At 34.7% G+C, this 14,752-nt stretch overlaps 1 protein-coding gene across 4 annotated transcripts in view; it reads left to right on the top strand.

Annotated features, from left to right (window-relative positions):
* Positions 1-14,752, top strand: part of Patronin (calmodulin-regulated spectrin-associated protein patronin) — a 389,298-nt gene that overhangs the window by 114,831 nt on the left and 259,715 nt on the right. For all 4 annotated transcript variants that reach the window (XM_090386590.1, XM_090386589.1, XM_090386591.1 and 1 more), the window contains 2 exons: positions 2,570-2,785; positions 10,244-10,329. In XM_090386590.1, the coding sequence (XP_090242716.1) occupies positions 2,570-2,785; positions 10,244-10,329 (302 nt within the window). The remainder of the gene's footprint in view (positions 1-2,569; positions 2,786-10,243; positions 10,330-14,752) is intronic.

Below are 14,752 nucleotides of genomic sequence, written 5' to 3'. Positions count from 1 at the left end.
TAATCTGTAATCTCCCGGTGCATTAGCCCCAAGTAAGAGCGTGGCCCTATCTTTTGACGCCTTGAAACCTGGCATTGTATTTTCCCTCTTTGGCAATGTATGTTTGATCCGACATTTTTTTCCCATACAGAGCAGTCTCATCAATGTTAAAAATTTGCTGTGTTGAATAGCCGCCTTCATCAATAATTTTTTCCAACACATCACAAAATTTCTCCGCAGCTGCAGAATTAGCACTGGCGACTTCACCACATACTTTAATATTGTGGAAACCAGCGCGATGCTTGAACCTATTAAACCACCCATTGCTTGCCATTAATTTGGGTTGGGGTTCACCGTACTTATCCTTAATATCTTCATAAACACTTGTTGCTTTTGCTTGAATGGTCATTAGACTCAGGAGCACTCGCTTCTGAATCTGATTTTCCATCCATATTATTAACAGCTGTTCCATCTTCTATATAGCACCTGAATGCTGTTTTATGATCACTGTTGATCTTAAGTGTGTTGATCCTTTGACATGTTCTTTTATATGTGCACTGTCCTTTAAAATAGTATTCACCGTTGAAGCAGCAAGACCTAATTCTCTTGCTATAGGTGACAAACTTGGTCCTGCTTCGAACTTCTTAATTAATTATTTTTCATTTCTAAATCAATTTGGTTTCATTTCCTGGCACTACCACCACTTACACTTTTCATTGGTCACTTTTACTTCATCATTGTAAAACGCAAATAGGAATGAAGAGAAGTTGCTGAAAATTTTGTTTTTTATATGATTGAAGATTTCAGTGAAGGGGAACACATTTCACCATAATAGCTTAAAAACCCACACAATTGCAGTTATCGGGATTATTGCAAATGCAATAAGATCGAGTTTACTACTATAGATTGCGTTAACAGAAAAGCCAAATAAACCAGAAAGTGCAAATTGTTTTTATTGTTTTATGGTCGTCACCTCCAGAAACATGGTTTAGAAAAATATCTCAAAGGCGTTCAGAATTGATTCTTATAACAGGAACATATGATAACGATGAAAGGGTAGTGCAATTTCCATTATAAATATGATCTTTTAGAGAGATAAATAGCTTAGTAATATATTTAAGTTTGCACCAGCCGGCAAAAACTTACGTAAAAGTCGAGTACAGTAAACCCCCGCTATTCACGGTTTCGCTGATTTAATATAAAATGAAACCTAAAAAAAATGTGAATTTTAAAGCGCCGTGAACATTTTCCCCCATAAAAAAACATGGGCGTGGCTAAAATTATCTTTTCCGGTCAAAACAGCGCTCAGTGGGTGGGGGGGAGATGGGTGACAAAATCGTGAGCGTGGATATTTCTCGCTAATCCTTGTTCAGTGTGTGTTATGCGCTTGCCATGGAAGGTTTCGTCATTTGCTTTTAATTTATATGCTTATAAATTGAATAAATTTATCAATAAATTGATATGCTTACAAAAGTGATAAATCTACCGTTTTGCAGTGTAAAACAGACTTTTTCGAATGTGTTAACGGAAGAAAGTGACTTCATTGTGAACAAGTTCTTTCTAACCCGTACAAAAATATGGCTACGAATAACAAGGGAAATATGAAAAGATCAAAGAAGGTGATGACATTAGCGAATAAAATTGAGTTATTAGATAAAATTTCTAATAGTGAAAATGTCTCCTCAGTGGCAAAACATTATAAAATCAATGAGTCAACGGTACGATCAATCAAAAAATCGGAAGAAAAAATCCGCCGTAGTGTCCGTGAAAACGCGCTAATTGCTTCAAAAATTTGCTCTGTAACTCGTGATGTTAAATTAAGAAAAAATGGAAAAAGCTTTAAATCTGTGGATAGAAGACCGAACTCAAAATAAAATTCCATTAAGTCCACTCATCATTCGTGAAAAGGCAAAACTCCTTTATCAACACTTTAGCGAAACTGGTGATAGCACTGGCCGGATAAGTTTTTTTGCTAGCGAAGGCGCTAGTTTGAAAGATTTGTTTGAAATTTCTAATAAATATTACATTTAATATTAAATTGTTTCTTATTTTCATTTCAATGCCATATACTTGCATTTCACTATGTACTGTCTATGTACATAGTCATATTATGAAGGTACATATAATACATACATAGACAAAATTTTAGACTAGTTTTCCTTATATATTTCATACTTTGGAACGGAACCCCTTTATTACTATGGGAGCCATAACTCAGTATTCACGTTTTCGGTATTCGTGGCATTTCTCAGGAACGTAACCCCCGCGAATAGCGGGGGTTTACTGTATTACGTAAGTTGGGGAGTTCCTGTATATCAAAATCATACTTTTTCTCTTTTCCTTATTATTTTGTGATAGTATTTCCTCTTTTCCCATAGAGAATATAAACAGAGATTTTTCAGTTGTCTCATACAGTAAATTTATGAGTTCATTTTAGTTTTAGAACACTGGCAATCAAATTTTATATTTACAGTTCATCTTGCATATGTTTTTGAAATCTCTTTTAAAAAAGAAAGACATACATAGCATATAAGTATAAGTTATAATATAGGGCTTTTCTTTTTATTTTCTTTTGAATTCTTTTCCTTAGGACCAAGACAGACTCAAGCCTCAAATTGTCCATTCACTTGCAAGTGCAGAATATTACTGTCTTGCCCTAGCAAACATTTATAGTGATCCTAATTATCATTGTTTAAATCATCATGGTGTTATCCAGACACTCACTAGGAAAGGAATTTATCTTGTGGAACCTCAAGATGCATCACTTACAGAAACAGTTCTTGTACAGACTGCACCAGTTAAAATGGTATGTATTGTGCTTATTTTTTTTTATCTTCCTGATTGCACCAAGTAACACAGATATTTCTTATGTACCAATGGTCAAAAAATTTGCTACATATCTAGCAACACTTGCAGAACATAGTGCAGCAGTTAAAACAAAAGATCATGATCATACAAAGAGAGTCAAAAAAGGGAGGGCATTCTTATTGGAAGGGTTGCATCCATGCTTTTAAAAAAAAAAAAAATCACCTATGCTCCCAATCATGTGTACTATTCACACTGGTCCTATAAAGACATTTTTCTTTCACAGTCTAAATAATTATGTACAAACAGTGTAAACTTGTTGCAATATCTTGGAACAGTGTGCAACATATTACCTTGTATGGCAATTAAACTTCTCAAACTCTGCATTCTGAAAAATTGAATCTTTTGATTGGTGTTTGGTACTTTAATGTCATTTAGAATGTGCAACTTCAAAGAAAAGGTTTTACTTTACATACACTGCTTCAGTAGGTTTCTTCATAATTGTATAGTGATTAATTTCATTGTACAATGGCAAAATTTTGTGAGTGCATACACATAAACCAACAATAATCACAGCTTGCTTCTTATCTGATTTTTTTTATTTTTTATTTCATACTTTTTATTTTCTTATGCAATGTGATGCATATTGAAAGCCTAAAACCATATTGAGAAAATACTAAAATGCACATTAACATTATTTTTAGTAAATATTTCAGTTTGTAGAGCATTTGTGTTAGCTATAAGCAACACTGTTTTGATTTTGAAAATTCTGTATGCTATTGATTTTTTTTACCACCTTCAAAAAATTTAATTAATTGAATAGCATACATTTTATATAGCATAAAAAATGCAAATATCAAATACTAAACCAAATCTAGCATCATTTGTTAAATTTACTATATAACAAAAGCAGATATCTCTTCAGATAACTGTTTAAAAAAAAAAAAGTATATATATATATATATATATATTTAAATAATGGCTTAAAGTTTAACATAAAATAAGAAAATAAATGTTTTATTTTGAACTATTGGATATAAATATATATATATATATATATATATATATATAATTGAAGAGACAAGTGTTTATTTTCAGTGTATTGGGTAGGGGTGCTGACTTGTCAATTGTAATTACCATGGAAAAATTGAGAATGCTAGCAAGCTAAAAGAGATAACCTGAAATTAAATTAGATTAACATGAAAATAATGATGATAATAACAATGATACCTAAAGTAGTGTGTCCTCCGAGGGCTTTAACTACTTCTTCAGAGGGTCAGCAGCCAAAACTGTAGGAGCCATTGCAATAAGCAGGGTCTCTGTTTTTGTTATGATGTAGATGTGCAAAACGTATACATCATAGCCGACCCGACAGAGGCCAAAAGGAAGGAATAAAATTCAAACATAAATGAAAATAAGTATATAAATATAAAATAGAGTAAAGTGCTAAAATAATGCCAATAAATCTTGTTAAAGGAGAAATAAAAAGCTTTAATTCAAAAAGACAAAATACACTATAAAATTTAAACAAAATAACTGTAGATTACGGAATAAAGTCAGGTTAAAGCCAACTTACTTCCAAGTGTGCTTAGACCGGAATTGGTGAAATTACCTGCATGTGGTGGTTACAGAACAACATGTGAGACCCAAAGATTAAGGCCTATAGTTTTCTGTACAATATATTTATATTAGTTGAAGTAATCCCGAGTGATGGGGGGGGGGGGAAGAAGTTGTGAAATCGTCAAAGGGAACGTGACTGGGAAGTAAACAATTAAACAGATGAGGCAAAGTGCCAGCAAAGGGAGAATTAATGACTAACAAGGTAGTATAGAGAAGACACTAAACTTTGTTTAGTGTCTTTCTATTTAAGAAGAAAAAAGGAGCGATAGCAGAGGAATAGCATCTCAATATTGCTTTCGGCCAGCCTAATCATGCACAAGAAATAAGTTGTAGAAATTAAGGACAGTAGAAAGCAATTGGAAGAAGGGGAATATAGTTGTGCTCGGATTGTCCAGGGTTACTAAACCCGTACTATAGTCGGTCCCTGGACAGATGTGTGGACAAATGCCTCGTGTTTAAGTCAGTATTGGTATTGTTATTGAGGAAATGTAAAAAGAAAGAAAAATTGAAATAAAAATAATAAAATTGACAAAACTTACTAAACAGCAAGCAGAACATAAAAAAACACAGTACCCTTGTGCATAGCCAATCTGTGGGCACAAGCTTTCTACACCATGAGACACGACAGAGGCTAGAGGGTATATAACTGTACGTTATGTACAGGCCTGAAAGTAATATGTGATCAAACAGCAAATATGTTATTTAATATCTTTTCTGAAATGATGGTAAAGGAAAGCTGCAGGGAAATTATTGCATAGCAATTTATTATGGTAGTTTGATGTTGTCAGAAAAAAAACGGTTGCTATTTCATATTGTTGCAATTTCTGATGCATTGGGAGAGTATTATATTAGCATGTACTTTTTTAGAAATGTTAGAGTGCCAATGGGTAAAACTGACTACATTAATATTATATATTTTAATATATATGTTTATTGTGGTATGAGGGCTATTGATATTAATATCCAGGTCTAAGTAATTGGCTGAAAAGTCATTATTATTTGTTTTTTCCAGAGTAAGTTCTGATGGGTAAATACCAGCAGAGTCCTGTATAAATGTAGGGTAGTTGAATACTAATAAGTCATCAATATGTCTATAAAGTTTTATGTCTGAGGGTAGAGAGGTCTCGGACCTGTATAGTTATAGGTTTGCTAAGACAGCTGGTGGGGCTACCCATGGGGGTACTTTTGGTCTGCAAGTATACAAATTTGCCATCAAAAATGTAGTTATTGGAGACAGAGATTAATGAAATTGTTCCAATAAATTATGACCAATAATATGTTTGTAGTTATTGTAAATTTCATTCAGGACTGATTTTAGGTTGGTTAGGTCTATGCTGGTGAATAGACTATTGAAGTCAAAAGTTTGCACATGAGTGATGTTGTCAGTATTCAGAACATTAATAACTGGTATATTGTTATTAATTATTCTACTATCAGGGAGGATGTCCATGATAGGTTTAAGTAACCTTTCCAAAGTTTTGCCAGGTTTATGGGCATAACTGTATTTGCAGGAAGTAATAAGCCTAGAGCCTGTAGGGTTTTTGTGGAACTTGGGTGTGAAATAAATATAAGGAAATCTGTAGTTATTAAAGCTGATTTTAAGTTTCTTGCTGAAAGCAGTTAACTTCTTTGTAATTGATACCTGTTGTTAGTGATGGACTTGTAGGTGGCACTGGAATTCAGTTATGCATTTAATGTTTGGAAATAAAAGGCTTTACAGATTATGGCATAATTGCAGCAGGCTAAGTAGACTGGGGTTCAAGCCCCTGACTGCTAAATATGGTCGATCTGCCAACCCACACTGGACCACCAGCATGGCAGATTATGGTCCATTTCCCTCAACATGAATTGTTGAGGAGGCTTCCATCTTGCAGTGGGTTGATAATGGCTGCAGTTGTTATCGACAGGGGTGATGATAAAATGTTTATGCGGGTCCTCCAATTGTTGTTTTAATGTGGATAAATGAAAATTGTGGATAAATTTATGTTTCTGACAGCATCAAACTACTCCATAATAAATTGCTCTGCAATAATTTCCCTGCAGCTAAAATCGTAGATAAACTGCTTGCAGATATGCTATATTTCTCCGCAACATCTTTTTTCTTAAAACCCTGGTCAATATCATAACAATCTTTGCTTTATCATTAATACTTAAACACTTTCTCTTCCACATTGTTTTTGCAATTGTAAAAATTACTGGACTGCAGCTCTTGCCGATACATACACCGCAAACTTCGCTGCGCTGGCCATATAGTGAATTGTTAGTACAGGTACTGCCTACTCAATGACGTTCGCTTGCCAATTCAACAGTATCACTCTCTTTGAAGAAATATACGACTTTGTGAATTTCTTTTATTCTGCTTTCATTCATATATACATGAAAGAAAATTTATGATTAATGTATGCTGTATGTTACTTTTCAGAAAAAATAAAAAAAATACAAGAGCATATAGCCTATGTGATTGATGACGAACGAAATTAAAAAAAAAAAAATCATGAAAACCATCTACTGGGAGTCCAGTTAGACGAGAACGGACATATCATATAATGATTGACATGAAGGTCATGTGTTACAATTGAGGTGAGAAGCGAATGTCACTCAGTAGGCGTTACTAAAAACCGACTATGGTAGCATTCTATATATTGCCGCCGCAGCATGCTAAAGATTTACCACAGTGAATTTCGTTTTCCCGTGAGCCAACGTCAATTTACAAATCTACCCCATTTATTGTAAAGTTTACGACCACTTTTAAGAAAACCCATTTGGTTTAATAACTGTAACAAAAATGAAACAAAGATCCTCCTACGGGCGTCAAATAATCATCCTTTTAGTGGCCACAAGTGTGCACTAAAAGGATGACTATTTAATTCCAGATGCTAATGCACAATTTCGGAAGGAAGGAGGCAGTATATTTGAGCAGCTGTTTAGCAGTAAATGCTTGAAAATCTTCAAAAATGCTTTTACTAATTTTTTTAAAAATTCGTTATAGAGAGACTAACACTTCGTTATATGGGGTTAATTTTACATGTAATTTCGTTTCAAGGTGCAATGTTTTGCGAAAAAATTCGTAATATAAAGAAATTCGTTAAATAGAAGTTCATAATAGAGAAGTTCCACTGTATATATATTTATATATATATATATATATATATATATATAATTTGATAGCCCATAAACCATACTGAGAAAATGCTAAAATTCACATTAACATTATTTTTAGTAAATATTTCAGTTTGTAGAGCATTTGTGACATCAACAAGAATATATATATGTATATTGGTATTAACGTCTCAAGTGTTCACTCATAACTGTAAGTGTATATATAGCCTGAAAAACCCTGAATGAGGTGTAAGGTTCCCCTATATAGCTGACTACAGCCTCAACTGAAGAGAAATTCCAGTCATCAACAGGAATTGAACTTGAACTCTCCAAACAAGTGGCAGTTGGCAATGTATCATGCTGACTACAGCACCACAGACGGGTAACTGTTTCACATTTTTTATCATTCAAATCTTTAATACCCACTGAGTATGCAGTTCACAATGATAGTACAACACAGTCCTTCTGGGTGCCTTTTTAATGTCCATTGACTTGTTGGGGAGAAGTTTATAGTACAGTGCTGTTTCATCATGGTTGTACAACTGTTCTTCTGTGAATTCACCATATTGAATCATATTATGCAGAAATTCAGCTGTAAGCTTCCGCCGCTGTAATGTCACCAAATGCAGATTTCCCTACAAAACTAACCTGGGCTATCCCAAGATGAGTCTTCCATCTCCAAAGCTAGCTTCCTTTCGTAGGCAGTTTCTGAAGAGGCTCGCACCACATGAAAACTTGAGCGATTTCTTTCTTCACAAGCTTTAAATGTCATCATCTCCGCCAAGGAGCTTATAAAATTTAAATGCCTGTGCTTTCAAAATTACCCCACTTATTGGTATTCCTTCTGTAGAAACCGCTTGTGTAAGCTTGGTCCACATCACAGTTTTCAAAAAATGTAGTTTTATTTCTTTGCAGGCCTACTTCATCATCTACGTGGTCTACAGATGAATGCAGTTTTTCTTCTTCTTTCATTGAACTGCAGATTGTTCCTTCTGGAATTCCACACTCATGAAATATACTGAATTTTGTTTTGCCACTCGCAATTCTTTCAATAATCTTTCAACTTTTCTTCAACTGTATAATTTTTTCTTTTAGTGGCAATTACTTCAGTCCTACTGATTTACTCAATTTGTCATGTATTAACTAGATCGTATGTATAGCTTAAATTAATTTTCAGCACTCACCTCATAGTAATCCGCTTAGCTGGTGGAGAGTTTTACCATATACATAGTGGTTATAGGATTCTAATAACTTACAGGGATTTTGGGTTTAAAACTAAGTTATGGGCTATAAAAATTTTTCTAAGCAAGGAAAGTGCACCTTCCATTCTATGGTTCCTAATTAAATTAAGTTAAATGAAGAAATTGTCAGATTTGTCATGTTTTTATTTCTGGTGCCATAGAATTTACTTTTTTTTTTTTTATAGAAAAGAAAATCAAAACCAAACTGTCTGGCATATCATAGTGCCAAAGTGTAATCACATGATTTCTCCATAAATCACGTTGTTTGTGTATATTTTTGTCTAGTTTAGCTCTTAAGTTTTTGGTATGCTAAGCGTAAGCAAATAATAATACATGACATCCTAAAAGATGTAATATGCTATTGTTTACAAAAATTTACTTTGTAACTAATGTAATGCACTTGATGAATAGTAGCGGTATTCCCCTCCAGAGATAACTGTTTGTAATTAGCATTCCACTGATAATATACTCTTTTATTGCATCTCTGAAAGGAGAATCTGGGTGTCTACAGTAAATAATCTCTGAGTACTGTTGTTTACAAAAATTTCTCTGCAACTGAATACTGAATATATCAAAGCAAATATATGGCCAATTTTTAGCTACTTTCCCTCTCGATAGTAGGGTGTTCAGTAGATATGAGTACATACAGTATTCACTTTTTTTCAGTTTCCAATATGAAATTGCTAGTTCTTTGAACACACTACTTTTTTTTAATAATTCGTTTTGGGGGACATGGTCCTACCTGCATTATATCCGAAACACAGTAGGAAGAGGTGTGTTATAACTAGGTTGCACTTTATACCTTGATTGTTTGGATGTGAAAGATATTTTCTCAAAAAAAAGTAATAAAGCTGCATAATCAAGGTTGGAACTGTTGGAAGAACATACCACTCACCATTACAGGAGATGCAATGGTGTGTGTGCCACTTTTTTCTAGCCAACTCTTTATCTTCTTATCCCACTGGAAGCTTCTTGAATTCTAGAATGTATCTGAAAATTATAGTGGATAGGTACACCCAGCAATTTTAAATTATAAGTTGTAGAGTAATATTTCTTTCTGTCTATTCCCTTCTGATGAGAAAATTTTTTTTATATTCCAGACTCTTTGTGTATATTTGATATTTTTATGGAAACCATCCAGCTTTATTTAGTTTGAAGTAATTGATGTGAAATCAATAGTTGTTTCATTTTTCTGAGGAGGTTACTTCCAAAGAGGGCTGCCTCGCTAATCCTTCCTGCCTGTGGCCTTTGGATTTGCAGTGCCACCACAGGACTGTTAATACATAAATTATTTATATTAAGACTGTGTTTCAAACTATTGTATATCACACACTCTTCCAAAAATTTACAGCTTTTAAATGAAATATTTTTAAATAAAAAAAAAATTAATACTTTTTATTAAAATTACAAAAACATGTAAAAGTATTCAAGTGAAAAATATTTTTAAAAAATGTTTGTTCTTATTGTAGATTGGAAATATTAATTAAATATAATTTCAGAATGCTCACATGTCAATAATTGATGGAATCATGGCACTGTTTATTAAGGAAGTTCTAATTCCCGAGAAGGTTGTTGAAGTTATACGGTAAGTTCTACTGGCACAATGTTTGTAAGAATATATAAATTTTTATTTTGAATATCACCTATAAAAATATTAGCATTGTAGATCATATTGCACTGTTGTAATATGTCTGTGCAAGTGTGTATTCACAAGTTGTGGGCTGATAAACATGGAATAACTCACAGGGAGAAACCCCTCTTTCTGCCTGGAATTGGTTGATTACAGCACTGATTGAGGTGGCCTTCAAGAATTCTTTCAGTCCTTGACAGGATTTAAACTGAGAACCTCTCCAAACAATTGCTAAAATTGCTATATTATCATGAAGGATACATCTTAAATTGTAAGTCCATCATTCACTTTTGATTCTAAAGACTAGAAAATATCTGTAATAAGAAATAGTTGCAGACATTAGCATTTACACTATGAAATACACTCGAACTTGGTTATAATGAGCACAGAAATAACGAGATCACATCTGTAATGAGTAAAAGGCCATAATTATTTTAATTTACACATATTCCCATACAATTGCTCACTGTTATAGCGAGCGTACTTCACGGATATACTGTGCAAATTTTGGTAACTATGAAAACATGCTTAATTGCTCAGGTAGTCGAAAAAACCCATTTCTTAGAATAGATAAAAACGAAAAGGGCAACTTAGCTTTTATGACCACTTGCATTAGATTAGCTGATGGTTTATGACCTTGTCCTTTCAGGGACGGGGCTATACAATAATGCATTGCAGTTCCGCTTGTCGCAATACCCTATTTACAGATTGTCTTGTATTCACTGAACCATAAATTTATTTTGGGACCTCTAAGAATTTTGGAAATGCGACTTCTCAGAACTTTGTATGCATTTTGGGACTTCTAAGAACTTTGTATGCCTATCACTTTACTGTTGTTTTAAAATAAAATTAATTAGAAATGAACCCTTCTGTTAGAAACATGTCTACTAACCAAAAGTCTCTCTCGATTCATGAAAAAGTTTTTGTGTTAAAAATATTTTCATAAATTATAAAAAATTAATGGTTTGAAAACAACAAATTGACATATACAATTAATTAAACATATATAGAGATGAGACAATTTTTACATTTCTGAAACTTCCATTTCCTTCTTTTGGTTTAGAGTGCTCTGGATTATAAGCCACACGGCACACCTTTTGCACTTTTGAAATGCTGTCAGTGGGCTTAAAGTCTGTACAACCAGTATCAGTAGGGGTTTTTTTTTTGCACTATAATCAGTGTGTCTGCATTCATGGACCTCCTACAGTCTGTGCAGATTTTCTTAATCATGGAGAAAGATCTTTCACAGTCAGCATAACTATGAGATAAGATCAATGTCACTAAATAATCAGTTTAATTTGGGAAGCAGATGAGGCCAGTACTTGTTCTCTGGCCAATAACATCCAGCCAGCAGCCACAAAAGCTTCTTTTTTGTTCATTCTCTGTCAGTACAGGTACACTGGCATCAGACAGCATACAGTAATCATCAAATTCATCTTTAAGAGCTTCCTGATCGAGATGTGGAGTAAAAGTATCTGCCACTCTGCAGATGTGCGGGTACTGCAGATTATCTTTAATGGTTGGATCTAGTACTTTGAGGTCCCTCAAAGTCAAATGGAAATTTCTCAACTATTCATTTCACTACAGCCACAAAAATCTCTTGCATCCTCAAAAAATGACCTTTTGACTGCACCATCAATCTCCATTTCTTCAATCAGTGTTCTGTTAGGCAGCCTACTGTCAGTGTGCTGTCCTTCCGATCACTAGACGTAGCCGAGTGGTCAGGAGCGTGAGTGCGGTAGTATATGCTCTTTGAGTGGTCCTGCGTTCGAGCCCGTGACTGCTAAATACGATTAACAATTTGTATTGATTGATTTATTGTAAACTCTACTGACCTGGTGGCCATGCTGGAGTATAAACAAATTTTTTTTTTTTTTTTTAATTTGATGAGCCTCAAGTCATGTTTAACGTCTCATTTGTCTCATCTCCACAAATTTAAATGAACTTCTTAAGCAATCTGTCCATCTCCCATATCAACTATCCGAGATTCATCTGTTTGAAGTAGGTTATTGAACTCATTTAAAAGCAGCAGAAAGAAATGCAGGGTCATCAGAGTCAGTGGTGACTTTAAAAGTGTATAGATGTTTCTGACTCTGCCAGGCTTTTCGATATCGCTGTGACTTTAAAAATGAGATGAAAGGGCCGCATACTGGTTGAGGACTCTCTCCACCACCTTGTGCAGTGACAGCCAGAAGGTCTGGCAGTGTTTAAGTATGTTCAGGTTATCCACTTTAGTGAATAGCTAGAAGTCCTTATATACTATTCGTCATTTAGTACTGTGTTCAAAATGGTAATAAATATCCACCAGAAGGTCATCTGCTGGTACAGTGAGTTTCTTGATTCCATCTTGTGCACACAGATTAGCAGGTGGCAGATGCACCCAATACTGAAAACATCAGGACTTCACCCTGGTGAGCACAGAGTTTGATATCCCTATCATGACATTGCGGTTGTTACTGGCAAAGCCAATACAGTTATTCCAAGGGATATTTAAACTTGTGAAATATTGTCTGACATATCAATACTATGACATGTCAATCTTGTTCTGGGTTCCAAACCACCTTCGTAAACTCACCATAATAGCTAATTGTTTTTCAGTTTTCTTGTCATTTGATTCATTCTTTTGCAGATGGAGACAAGCAATTTTTAATAATAAGTGTGTTTTGATTGAAACATTTTGGCAGTAGCACTGTCAGGAAACATTACAGCAGCCAAGTTGCGTTGGGCAACAAAATTTACAAATAAAAATTCAACAACTAAGTAACATAGTAATTTTCCTGTGTGGGCTGAGCAAAGAAGCTCTTGATTGATGCTCCCTTCTTTGTTTCAAACATTTTTTCATGCATTTTTGCCTTGAAGTGTTCTTTCAGAGTCATATAATCCTGAAGCCACTACTTTAATGTCCTTAGTGCATATTTTACAAAGAGCATGGGTCGATTCTAATTTGAATACATTCACAATGTTAGGAAAGCTGTTGAATCCAGGTAGCCTGAAACGTGCCATGATCTCTGGCACTGTCTTCAGGCTTACATTTCTTTGTATTAGGCTTGGCCATTTGATGGATGAAATATTTCATCTAGAAGGGAGAATGATATTTTTAAAAATCAATTTTATGAATTGTTATACATGTATAAATCAAAATAATGTGGTGCTTAATTGCCGATCAGTTAACTATTAAAAACACAAAAATAATTAATGACTGTAGAATGATTGACATTAGAACATTTTTCAATTTCGTTTTTGTTCACTTAGTATTTTGCCACCTGTTCAAGGATCGATACTTGAAAGAAAGCAATTATAAACTAAATAATTATTTACTGATTATCCAGAATCAGTAAATGATTTATTTACATTTGGTCCTTGAGATTACATTCTCTCAGATATGCCAGACAAGCTGTACTTGCTACCTGGGAGTCTAAAACGCTGATGGAACTGATATTCGGGTGACATTCAAGTCAAGTGGACCCAATTTCAGCAAAGTCTGGACGGTCTGTGACAGCCAAATCCTCTGCTTGCACCTTCACGATGGTGGGACTGTTAGTAATCCTGGGTATAACCTCCATGCACACTGTGGATGACCACCCAGGTGTGAACCAACGTAAGAAGGGGTCGAGGTGTGGCACCCACACCACATGGAGGAATGCCGCCCCTCTGTGTTACCAGGCAATACTAGGTGATAGATGATTTTCATCAACCGGTGCAATACCACCACTTTGCTTATTGGAGGCTTGAAGTGGTGAAACCCATGTTTAGTCTCCAGAGCTAAGTTCCGGTCAACCCTTCCCCATTTCTTCCATCATGCAATATGACTGATGACTTTTGAGGTTATGATGAACATCATAGCGAGATCCAATCTTCCTTACATTTCAAGGATACAGCTCTAAAACGGTGTTCGCAGGCCGGCCGCTAGTTAGTACACTAGACTAAACTATTGGTAACTCTCTAGGAGGCTTCCGGATCAGCTAGTGTATAATCTTGCTACCTCTACTCTGCCAGATAATGATTGGAGGGAGTCCGAGTAGTGTGTATGCAGGGGGCATTGTTGAGGCCACGTCATGTAAAGGATCTGGGTATATTCTTACCATGTGTACACACCATATCCAAAAATTTCATTACTTCATACAGCATGTCCCACCCACTTTTTCTTACTATTGAATACACCATGAATTGTCAAACTAATAGAGTAAGCTTATCTGCGAAAAGATCTAAACCTCCCAAACACTTCCTAGTTCATTTCACAAATATACATCATCTCAATTCTAATCTCAACGAGGTCCATTTCCACTTGCAGTCTGCCAAACCTCATGTACTTTTTCTCACAGAATCTCTTGGTCTTGGCGCATTATGGCCTTAGCAGCCAATGCGCCAATAAAATCCA

The sequence above is a fragment of the Mastigoproctus giganteus genome, chromosome 12, assembly GCF_048544385.1.
Source record: "Mastigoproctus giganteus isolate SK-2022 chromosome 12, ASM4854438v1, whole genome shotgun sequence".
Lineage (NCBI taxonomy): Eukaryota > Metazoa > Arthropoda > Arachnida > Uropygi > Thelyphonidae > Mastigoproctus > Mastigoproctus giganteus.
The sequence above is the reverse complement of the archived record's forward strand: the minus strand, read 5'-3'. Positions and strand labels throughout refer to the sequence as shown.